Raw genomic sequence first — 12,245 nt, forward strand, 5'->3', positions numbered from 1 at the left:
TTATATAAAAACTGGAACTTTAATTGGCTGATTATCTTTCACTTTTCAAACTGGTGGTGGCAGGTTCATTCTGCCTTCTACTCTTCACTAGGTGCTGAGGGGCCCCATAGCAGTTCAGTGAATGAGTCATCCAGCCTTCACAGTCTGTATGAATCCAGCGCCTTCTAGCGGCCGTAGACGCCGCTACACTCACTCCAGGGAGATCTGAGTTCACAGGCAGAATGACGAACTCAAATGTTTTTCTTTTCCCGACTTTCAGGACCAACCATGCGTTCAGCTACAGACAATTAAAACTAATCCGAGTGTCTCTCACTGATATAAAACGCATCCATCCACTGTCATGTTTTATCTTCACATGTCAACTGAAGATAGTCATTCAGTTCCCCTCTCTCTCTCTCTCTCTCTCTCTCTCCCTGTCTCTCTCTCTCTCTCCCTCTCTCTCTGGATCTTTGAAGCCCAGAGTTGACGGGAGGTAATCCCCACCATGTGAGTGGGCGGTGCGGTTACCGGAGGCGTGTTTTTTTTTTTTTCTTTTTTCTTTTTTTTTCATTATTCAAATGCTGCTGTACCTATAAAAAGAGTGCCTGTGTGCGTCAGATAGTTTTCTCCAATGGGTAAAGGTGACTAAATACTAGTTGTCTCTTTCGCCGGCCTAGTCGCATCCTATCGGCAGGGGAAGAGATGATGCACGACTCTGGCGGTGTCCAAATGGCGAGGGCGCTGAAGCATGCAGCCCTGTGCCTGATGCTGCTGCCCCGGTTCCTCCTGGCCGCTGTCATGCTGTGGCTCCTGGATTTCTTGTGCATTAGGAAAAAAGTGCTGCTGAAAATGGGAGAGAGGCAGGACAGCCAGGACGACCCGCCGGTGTGCGTCTCTGACTCAAATAAGATGTTCACCTTGGAGTCCCTCAGGGCCGTGTGGTACGGCCAGAAATTGGACTTTCTCAAATCGGCGCACCTCGGGCGCACTGCGCCCAACACTGAGGTGGTGCTGGTCCAGGAGCGGAGGCAAGTCAGGATCCTGGACTGCATGAAAGGGAAGAGACCGCTCATTCTTAACTTTGGCAGCTGCTCCTGACCGCCATTCATGACGCGCCTGGCGGCGTTTCAGCGCGTCGTGAGCCAGTACGCAGACATTGCGGACTTTTTAGTTGTATATATCGAGGAAGCGCATCCGTCGGACGGCTGGGTGAGCTCGGACGCGCCGTATCAGATCCCTACGCACCGCTGCTTGGAGGACAGACTGAGAGCCGCTCAGCTGATGCTCACCGAGATGCCCGGGAGCAACGTGGTGGTGGATAATATGGACAACTCGTCCAACGCCGCGTACGGAGCCTACTTTGAGAGACTTTACATCGTCAGGGATGCGAGAGTGGTGTATCAGGGGGGCAGAGGTCCAGAGGGATACCGGATTTCCGAGCTTAGAAACTGGCTGGAGCAATACAGGAACGATCTGGTGAATTCCCAAACAGCGGTGCTCCATGTGTAGTTGAAGATGCTGAACTGCCTGCTGCTCTACCCATTCTGCTTAAGTGTCCAACCCACAGTGCAAAATATCCAGATGCTGCTATCAAATGTTCACACACGGCACATTACGTTGTTTTTCTTGCATAAAGATATTCAGGACTGTTTGACAAATAGCCTAAAGTCATGTTGAAGCCTGTATCTAGGCAGTAGGCTGGTATACTGTGCTTGTCTTGACCTTAATTGATTGCTCATAGCGATTTTCTTTAATTTTTGTATGAAAAAGTCTTGAATCAGTTGAAACTGGATTCAATTAGTGATCACTCTATTTTTCTACAGTACTGGTGTGTGTGTGTGTGTGTGTGTGTGTATGTGTGTGTGTGTGTGTCAGTGTGCGCGTGTGCGTGTGCTCGCGCGCGCGTCCAGCCTAATATCTCACTCCGGTGTTTCTATGAAGTTCGGTTTTTAAAAGGCACAGCCAGAAAACCGACACTGATGCATCTGACACCGGGAGCGGGTTCATATTAGCAGGATGCCTTCCTCGACGATGGGTCGCCAAACGATGTAATGTTGAAACGATGTAACTGAACAAATGTTTTTAATAAATGTCAGATCACACATTGATGATTTACTGTTGACTGTGGAGCAGACACCTTAAAGTTCTTCCTTTGGTCATTCTGTGGTTTTATTGTCCGCTGATGAGAAGGAAAGGATGGATTCAGGTTTGAGGCCAGTTACAAAACATTTGACTGTCAGTCTTGTGTGTTTTGCCCCCCCCCCCTTAAATCTGATGACGTCATGCCTGCTTCTTGTGCAGCTTTTCAGGATGTTTCATGATTGTTTACAGCCGGAATTTATTGTTTATCTTCCTCTAACAAGGCCTATTCATCTCAAACTGATGCACCATTAGCACAGTAACCCACAGCAGAGTGGAAATGCTCCTTGATTGATTAGTAAAGCATTCATTCTTAATTAACCCACTTAAAGCCGTGACATGCTAAAAGGGAAAGCAAGAAATCACCTTTTCATGTGTGTGGGTGACAGAGGAAGCAGCCAGATTAATTTGAATAGCTGAAAAGAAGGGGGCAGTTTCGTGTTGTGTAAGTCGGTTAATCAGAAGTGATCATGAATCATGACACTCCTCTGATGATCAAGTGAGAAGCCCAGAAAAGGTCAGGATTTCACAGTTTAACAAACAGTGCTTTACATTTGGGGGAAAATGCTAACTTAATATCAGTTATGTGCTCTTTATTGAATTTAAATGTTCTTTTTTTCGGCAGCTAATTGGAGGAATTGAATCAAGTCATTACTGAATCTTCTGATTCAGGGAGGGGGGGGGGTGATTCTTGAGTGAAGAAGTATGTATTCTCATTGAAAAAGCTGCATTGTGGGAGGAAATTACTCACAAAGATCAAGTAGATCAAAGTACACAGACGTGTTAGAAAAAAATACTGTTTACTTTGTTTTTTTATGTTAAGTTTGTGGCATTTTCTATACATGGATCAGTTTGAAGAAACAAAAGAGGGTTGAGCTGATTATGCAGCGTCTGTAATCCATCTATATCCATCTACCTTTATCTCTTTCTGACTTTGTCACCCCCCCATATACATATACTTCTGTATATGCTCACATACACAAACAGGAATACACACACAGACGCACTGCCACATATAATTAGGATTAGAGAGCAATGTGATTACTGTCGATCCCACGTGGCCCAAGTCTCTGTTGTGTGGTTTTAATATATTCAGGTTCCTTCATGCCTCAGTTCATTCTCATTATATCACCACATGCATGTACTGTATGGCTGTGCGTGTCTTGAGCCTACACCTTGATGTAGCGTGCTGCGGGAGGTGAGCTAAGAGCAGGGGATCTGACGTGCCCTGCCGCCTCCGTCCTGAAAACTCCTTCTCTGTTTCAAAAAGAAAAAAGAAAAAACCAAAGCCCTGTTAAAACCTCCCATTTTCAGGTAAGGACAACTCTTCAGGTGCAAACAGAGTGCTAACAAGATAAAAGAGGGTCAGTCAATCAGTGATGTCTACCAAAGACCTTTTTCAAATTACAGTGGTGACCTGAGACTGACTGATAACGTGAAAAGTCAGGGGCTAAAAAAGCAGGCCATCACTGTCAAGCATGACGAACTGCTGATTCTCTGCTGAGAATCAGCAGTCTTGGCAGGTCGTTTTCTATCTCACATTCAGACTTTGTTCATTTGTTTTTCTCAGCAAATTACAAAGAACTTTGTCTCTATCTTGATTTTGACTTGTTGTGTCACTACCCATGTTGCAGGAATTTTACAGCAGGCGTCAAAAACACCACAGAGCGGGTGCAGAGGAATCAGGAAAACTACACTATCTTTAAGAAAACTCTTGTAACCTGGGATTTGTATTGGAAATAGGTGAAATAATCTTCTCCTTTTTCACTGATCAGTGACATCTTTGACCCTTCAGATCATTTTCATTCACAATGGTTAACAGTTATTGAACCGTTCATCAACCAATCATCCTCAGTTGATACGTTTAATACATAGAAGACACTGAAGATGGGTCTTAAAGGAGGAGCGCACAAGGGGCTTGTGAATATTTTTTGTGTCACGCCGGGCCAGCGCTGGGGTGCTGACTACACACAGCAGGGGATGCTGGTTTTTTTCAACAGTGACTCATGAGTCACAAAATGTTACTGACATGTGTCTGTTCCCTCTAGCCTGTGGTCTGTGCCATGCTGCATTTCAGAAATATCATCCTGCCTTTGGCAAAATGAACTGCCAGCCCCTCATCCCTACAACTGTCTTTCCTCCTTACTTCCTTCTATATTTTACATTTATTTCCATCCTTATTTCATTCCTCTCAGTCCTCTCCTTCTTGAACTGATCAGAAATCATAAAATCCCCCTCATGAGTACTTTTACTGCGAATCCTTGAGTACATTTTTGCCAGTAACATGTTCCTTAAGAAAAAAATTATTGCATTACTTTTATATGTAATGGAGTATTTTTCTTTTGTGGCTATTTAACACGGTAAAGAATTTTAGTCCTTTTGCATTTGAGATGTTTTTGCTAACGTTACTTGCCTGTAAATGCTGTGAAAATTTTCTCCATGTCTAATGTGCGTTGCATTTTGGAACAGTAGTGTCCATCTTTATCAATAAATCAACTTAATTATCACTCATTTACGCTGCTTCCAATTCAGGTTTTGACCGATATTTTGTCACTACAGAAAAATATGAATCGGCTTTCAAAAATGAATAATTTTAAACACTCATCGGACACATGCAGTAGCTGTTTCACAGTTACAAAGCAAAATCAGTTCTGTCACTGCACTGGAGGCAGCTTGAAAGTCTAGAGGTGGAACTCATGTGACACTACAAGAAACACTTAGTACTAAAAACTCAACAAATGAAAGTTAAAAACATTAAAAAAACAACAGATCTTTCCTCACGCTACAGTGAGAATTGAGAGGAACAGCTGAGGGTTGTTAAAATGGGACGACAGTAGGCTCTCTATTATTCCTAAATACAGTTATAAAACTATGGTCACACTTTTGTTAGATGTAGACATTTTTTTTACTTTGACTTTCATCGCCCAGGCATACAGGTACCAACAGAAGCAGCAAAGACGTCCTTTTTGTTGTTGAGACATTTACTGAAATGGGATTTGATTTAGAGTTGAATAACTGTTGAATAACACTCAGAAGTGTCTCAGTTTATAATCCCTCTTGTAGCATTCTGGGGAATTCCAAGGAGGGGCAACATAAAATATCAATTAGGGCTATAACAAAATGCCGTAGATAAGATGTTCTAACCAGATAGTAACCCATTTTATTTTCACTGATGTTGCAGCATCTTCTGAATTTATTTTTACAAAGGTACACCTTACATCCACTTAAAGCCACATATAGCCGAATATTTCTATAAATGAACGATGGATAAAAATGACAACAGGTAATGTGGGAATGCTGACTTGTAGTCAAGAATTCACAAACAAAGAAATTAAAAACCCACCGCAGTTCCCCTCAGCAAACGGTGCATTTCAGCACCTTTCGGATCATTGTTTTGGTTTTCTGTCCCACAAATTTACTGTTTTTGATTCTGTTTACAGTCGCAGCAGGCAGGGGGGTTTTTTCTACCAAAAATGTTCCAAAAACCCATTGTGCACTACCTGTCTGACAACAAACTAAAGTTACACAAACTTAGCACCTAGCTGGTGAACACAGTGGAGCATTTAACAACAAAGGAGAGGGAATACTAACTTAAAATTTGTCAGGTGGCCAGAAACAAATAAGACTTGAAATAAATACTAATTTTGCTATGTGGCTGCTGGTATGATAATAATAATAATGCAGTTTATCTGTCACAGAAAAAATACTTCTTATCAGCATTACTTTATACATTCAACAGTAGGGGGAGTACGCTTGTTGGAATTTATTTTTCATCTGTTGTTTTTTTTTTGTAGGTTGCATTGTAGATTAAGTATGTGCATATAGTTGTTGTTGATTTTGTTCAGTCACTCAACTCCACCCATGACTCCACCCCCTGCATGCTGAATGCGTCACATTTTAGTGAATCAAAAAAAAAAAAATTAAAAAAAACAGCGCCCCCCTCGTGCTCTGAGACAGTAATGACTTGGCACGTGTCAAAAAATATTCACAAGCCCAACTGGTGTGCACACATCATGAAATAAAATGATTATTATGCCATTTGAGACAAGGTACTGCTCGGCAGGACATGAAATGCCTTGTTGAAATTGTATCTCTTTATCTAGCCAATCCCATGACTTTCTATTCAGCTGCAAGCCCTTGAAGTCATATGATGTAGAAAACAAGGTTTGTAGCCATGGGACAGTGGATCCATGTGCAGAGACACTCTGTGACACCCTTTACAATTTTAGATTCCCTGACCTCAGTGACCCTCGGGGTAAATTTTACGGTTTTGTCATGTAAGGTCTCGATTTGGACTGAAAACTGAATGCATTAATTTTGCTGTTTATCAGAGATAAAGTGGCAATGAAATAGTAAGTGAACCCTTTGGAATTGCCTCCATTTATGTATAAATGCGGCCAAAAAATATAGTCAGACCTTCATCCAAGCTATAATTATGAATATAAACAACCTATTTTAACTAATAACTCACAAATCATTGTATTGTTCTTGTCCATACTGAAAACATCATTCAAACAGTCACAGTGTAGGCTGGAAAAAGTATATGAACCCCTCGGCTAATGGTAACAACAAAAGCTAACCGGGGTCAGGAGTTGTCAAACCTGGAGTACAATCAATGAAACAAGGTTGTGGGTTAAAGCTACTTATATAAAAACACTTAAACATTTTATTTCTACAAGTAACATCTGCTGATCTGAACCATGCCTCACAAAAGGGAGATCTCGGAAGACTTACTATCAAGAATTGTCGATTTGCATAATGCTGAAAGGGTTGCAAAGACTTCTCAAAGAATTAAGATATTCATCAGTCCACAGTCAGACAAACTGTGTATAAATAAAGAAAATGATTCAGGTCTGTGGCTACTCTGTGGCTACTCTTCTTAGAAGTGAGCCTGCAGCTACAATGACTCCAAAGTACAGCGCAGGATGATCAGTGGCTTCAAGGAAACATTGGAGGTTATTAACAACTCTGTTCATGAGTCTACCATGAAGCACGGTGTCCTGCCATGGACACCACAGAGGAAGCGGTTGCCCTCCAAAAAAACATTGCAGCCTCGCTGAAGTTTGCCAAAGAACAGCTGGACATGCCACAGTATTACTAGGATAATGTTTTGCAGGCTGAGGTTGAATTGTTTGGGAAGAACATACAGCTCTATGTGTGGTGAAAAAAGGTCACCAACATGAAAACATCACCTCAAAAGGTGACGCAGAGTGGAGGGGACATCATGGTTTTTAGGGCTCTGCCGCCTCTGGGCCTGAGCAGCTCGACATCAACAAGAGGAAAATGAATTCTCATGTTTATCAAGGTCTCTCACAGGATAATGTCAGAGTGACTGTCCATCTACTGAAGCTGTCTGGTGCAGCAGGACAATGACCCTTAACATCAAAGTAAATTTACTACCAAGTTACTTCAAATGAATAAAATCCACCTGTTGGAGTGGCCCAGGCACAGCCTAGACCTTAATCCAGTAGAGATGCTGTGGGATGACCTGAAGAGAGTCGTTCACACCTGACATCCTAAGAATATGTGTGATCTGAAGCAGCCCCGGAGGATCTACAGCTACTGGAAGTTTGTTTGAGGTTATCGCCGCCAAAGGAGGTTCAACCAGTTATCAAATCCGGAAACGGTTCACTTACTTTTTCCACCAGCACTATGAATGCACAATGGGTATGTTCAATAAAGAGGCAGAAGATTACGTTTGTGTGACATTAGCTGAAGAACACTGTGTTTGTCTCCACTTGTGATTTAGATGAAGATCAGATTACATTTTATGATCAATTAATGCAGAAAATCCAAATTCCAAAGGGTTCACATACCTTTCCCTGCGGTCCACCTCGTTCTGAATGCACGATACGATGACATAGAGGCGATGGAAGTTGTTGAGGAAACAGATGACACACCTGTACTGAACCAGACAGAATTTTAATAGATTCAAGTATGAGCAGTGTGGAGCAGGAATTTTAGTCCCCGAGAGTCTCATATAATGTATAGAAACTCGCAGACAGTATAACTTGTGAAAAAAACATATACTAAAAATAAATAGAATGGAGGAGACAATAACACTAGGGGGATTAGAGGGAGTTTCATAAACTATCCACACAGCATAAACAATAATAACAAGACTGACTCAGAGGGAGAACAAGGAGTCATTTCCAGCAGGGAGGTGGTGGTATTTGACTTTGATATAGATTTCTATAAGTTTAAAGTATTGTATGAAAAGTTCACTACAGTTTTCGGTTTATTATTCTTTTTTCACATTTGCACTTGTACATTTCTTTAAAGGACAGGTTCACATTTTATCATGTCTGTCTTGGAACAATATTATTGTTACATATCATTACATTTGCAAGACATTGCAATTTTTTTTCTGGGCAGCGCTACTTCTTCATCTTCTTATTACGTAGAAGAAACGAAGTGATAGAAATAGAAGTTAACGTTGCTGTTGTTTTCCACAGCTGGGGGCAGCTCTTGGTGAGAAAAGGAATGATGTTTGATGCTGAACTCACCGCATTTCTTCTGGACTACCGTCTACCGTAGTCTACCGTTACCATATGCTATATGTGGAAATAGCAAAAACCCTGCCTATAGCTGCTTTGAGTGACCTGCTTCATGGACAGAGGTCTGTTCCAATTGCACTTTCCATTGAATTGTTGTTTTTGTTTTTATCTATATATCAAATTTTCCAACATAACAAAAGATACTTTTTTTTTTTTTTTTTGATTTTCCAGTGTTTCCGCAACTTTTTTTTTAACGCAAAAATTAAACATGCACATAAAAACAGGTGGATCAAAACAAACTTGGTGTTTTCCCGATTGAGCTGCTGCAGAGGCATAGTAACAAAAATAATGAGGAGCTGAAGCTGAACTTACAAGAAAAGTTTTACACAGAACAAAGACAGAGGGTTTTGTTCAGTGTTGTGAGGGAATTTTCTCTTGTCCACCTAGTGAATGACTGACTCAGGGTGAAAGGTCAGTGTAAGGCCCCAGGTCTCTGTGCCACAGCTACTGCATTAAATCTTACAGGCCTTGAAACGCACAGGCGGCTCCTCCAGATGCAGCTGTGGTTTGCTGCTGATACTGCTGGTGCCAGGGCTGATAACCGCAGACCTTAGACGGTCAGTAACAAGTGGCTGGGTGTTCTAAGAATCAGCATTTGGGCGTATATAGTCATGTTTCCTTGTTTATGGTTAATGAACCAATAGTGTATTCACACATCCCTCTTTTCCTCTTATTTTAGATATTTGACCAATTATGGAGTGTAAGCTATCTATAGTAATCTCTCTAAATGTATAAAGACGATCCTCAGGAGTTCCTGGTCCAGATTTGAGGTGACATCATGCACAGGAGACTGTATTGATGATTCCTCTTTTCTCTTTGATCAAGCGTCAATAAACATCCTCAGCATAAGACATCCTGGACTCCAGCGCTCTTTCTTCACCACCGATGATAAGCATTTTCCCTAACAAATCTTACCCTTGCAGTCGCTTTAAAGAGATGTCTTTGTGACCAGCATGGAGAGGAGGAATGTTTACACACTCAACTAACTCTTTCAAAGCACACACATGGGTATGTTAGTATTGTTTTAAGACAGACATGAAAAATATAGCTGTCCTGTAACTGGTATTTTAATTCATACTCATTGTGATTTGTAAAGAAAAGGTAAGCACAGACACACAGCAAAGGTAGGTTATAGTATAATATATAATACAATATAAATGTACAATAGTTTAGTTACATCTTTTAAAATTACGTGACTATGTTATTGTTTCTGTAGAGGTGGCTATGGTCACATTATAAATGAATAACATCTTATGAAAGTTTGGGTGAGTGGTTGTACTGCAATCAACAAACCACAGAAATGGATTTCACATTCTTTTTTTTTTTTAAGTTTTTTTAAAGTTTTTCTTTATTTCTTATTCCCTTTATGTCACTATGTGTAAAGTCTGATTATTGACAACAAGGAAATCAACATTCAATTTTGAGTGCACATACATTTGCACATTCATTCAAATATGCTAGTTACAAGTGTAACCTGTAGCTGAACCTGAGTAAAGCTCACCAACTTTTACAAACATCACTGCTGAAGCGGAGGAGGTACATGAAACACAGTGAGAGGAGCCTGCTCTGAGAAATAATAAAAAGTAATTAGAGAAAAAAAAAAAAAAAAAAAAAGAATAGGCAGGAAATGGTAGGAGGCCAATGATGCAGACAATAATTTATGGATGGAAACTTGATGAATCATTCAGTTATGTTTTTTTCTCTTTTGGAAAAAATGTCAGTCTGGCAGCCAGTCACTCTGCATTTCACCTCAGCGTGGCATCTGTATCCCGGTTGCCATGGCAATGTGGTTGCTATGAGATCAATTTATCTGGAGATCTTGCAGTTGCAGATGTCACTGGGTGCTGCTCTCAATAACAAAGCTTTGGTCAAATTACAGACAGTTAAGGCTCACACTCATTTCTAATTCCGACCTCGACTGAGGGAGTAGGTTTTATGAAAGACAGAAAACGTTAGTCGAGTATCAGACAGTTTGGATGTTTTCATATAGTGAATCCAGTGGCATCATCCCTCCTCTGAATGTTCTGTCAAAAATATCAAACCAAATGCGCACTATGAAGTATTAGTCTATCAGATGAATACCATAAGATGCTAGTCAAGATCAAAGAGCAGCCTGACATACAGTCCCCCCCTCCAACCTCTCTCTTATCTCCCATCCTCCTCCACTTCAGAGACTCAGTGCTGTGCGATATAGTGCGGCCCCTGCATGACGCATGTCTCTGCACCTCTGACGTGTGGATGTGTTCGGAAGTGGGAATACCACCTACTTGCTTTCCAGTAGTTAATACCCCTTAGCGGCAAATGAAAATCTGTTTATTGCTCTTCTGTCTTCAACGCGACGTGGAGGATAAAACCTGGTCAAATCATCATGTGGGGACTCAGCTCCAATCTATGGACAACTATTGGGTAAGAATTATGACAAGGGTAAGGTTAAGTGGTGTTGTGGCTAAGGTTTGCCTCATTCCCTTCCAGGGAGTGACTGTAAATCAATACAATGCCTTCACAAGTATAGTAGCAGTACCTCAGGTTTTAAAGTCTTGTGCACACCAGTTCCAGCTGTGTTCCATTAGTGTTGACGACCCCCCCTTAACGCTGCTCACCTGTTGCCTGTGAACACAAGTTGAGTCCCATTTAGCCGTGCTTGAAAGCATCAAATAGTGGCAAAGGTGAAGGAAAAGCCCTTACTGAGTTCAGCCTGTAGATGTAGTGTTCTGCAGATAGAGAAGCTGTTGTGCGAACACTGCGTAAACAAGTAAAATTCACATAGCACACACAACATGTTACATGCAAAGGTTGAAACTGAGTTTTTTCAGTTCACAAATCTTAATTTGTGTTGTAAATGTGTGTTGACACTGAACACATATTTACAATATGTCGCTGCACAGCCTTCCCAAAGACAGTAATATTAGAGAGCAGCGGCTAAAGTTTATTTTCTCTGAAATACTGGGGCATTTTAGTCCGAAGCTACAGCAGTAGGCTACAATCTGTTACAGCCAATGAGAAAAGAGACGAGACACAAAATGCCCTTTTCTTACTAGAGCTCCTGAGAGACTTTAAATATATCTTTTTATGGATATCAAAACTTCAAATAAAACACAGGGAAAGACTAGAGCATTGGTCCTTTATGAAAGGGGGTCTTGCTGCTATTGCTCAGCTGGTGACCATGTGACTAAAAGGAACTGGGAGTGACTCCTCTGTAATGGAGGTCAGGTGTTTTAATTTTAATTTTAACTAATAAATTCAGTTTTATAATGTGCCTGCTTAATTTCAACTTGCTATTATTTTTTTTTTTTTCATAGAAAACGTCAGGCTTCAACACACTAGAAGAAACACAGAGGATAAGAATAAGAATTTCAGACACAGTGCAACTCCCACACTAATGTTGCAACAGCTGACAGTAGCAGCACAGGTAGAGAGGACCCACGTGCAGACACGCAGGCAGGTACAGTGACGCAACTTTCACAGCCAAAATGGAGAGGACCAGGCTTACAGACAGATGGATGGACAAGCGTGTAGGCAGACATGTACAGACAACAGGCTACCACGGCAACGCCTGGTTTAATCGCAGGC

The 12,245-nt window shown here is 41.3% G+C and overlaps 1 protein-coding gene across 1 annotated transcript; it reads left to right on the forward strand.

Moving 5' to 3' along the window:
- The first annotated feature begins 560 nt into the window (after positions 1-560).
- On the forward strand, positions 561-2,083 carry LOC111672563 (thyroxine 5-deiodinase-like). Its single transcript, XM_023430003.2, has one exon. The coding sequence runs from the start codon at positions 682-684 to the stop codon at positions 1,486-1,488; it is 807 nt and encodes a 268-aa protein (XP_023285771.1). The 5' UTR covers positions 561-681; the 3' UTR covers positions 1,489-2,083.
- Positions 2,084-12,245: the final 10,162 nt, after the last annotated feature.

Source organism: Seriola lalandi, unplaced genomic scaffold, assembly GCF_002814215.2.
Source record: "Seriola lalandi dorsalis isolate HSWRI2012SDOR001 ecotype SW California unplaced genomic scaffold, Sedor1 jcf7180002054901, whole genome shotgun sequence".
NCBI classification, from domain to species: Eukaryota; Metazoa; Chordata; class Actinopteri; order Carangiformes; family Carangidae; genus Seriola; species Seriola lalandi.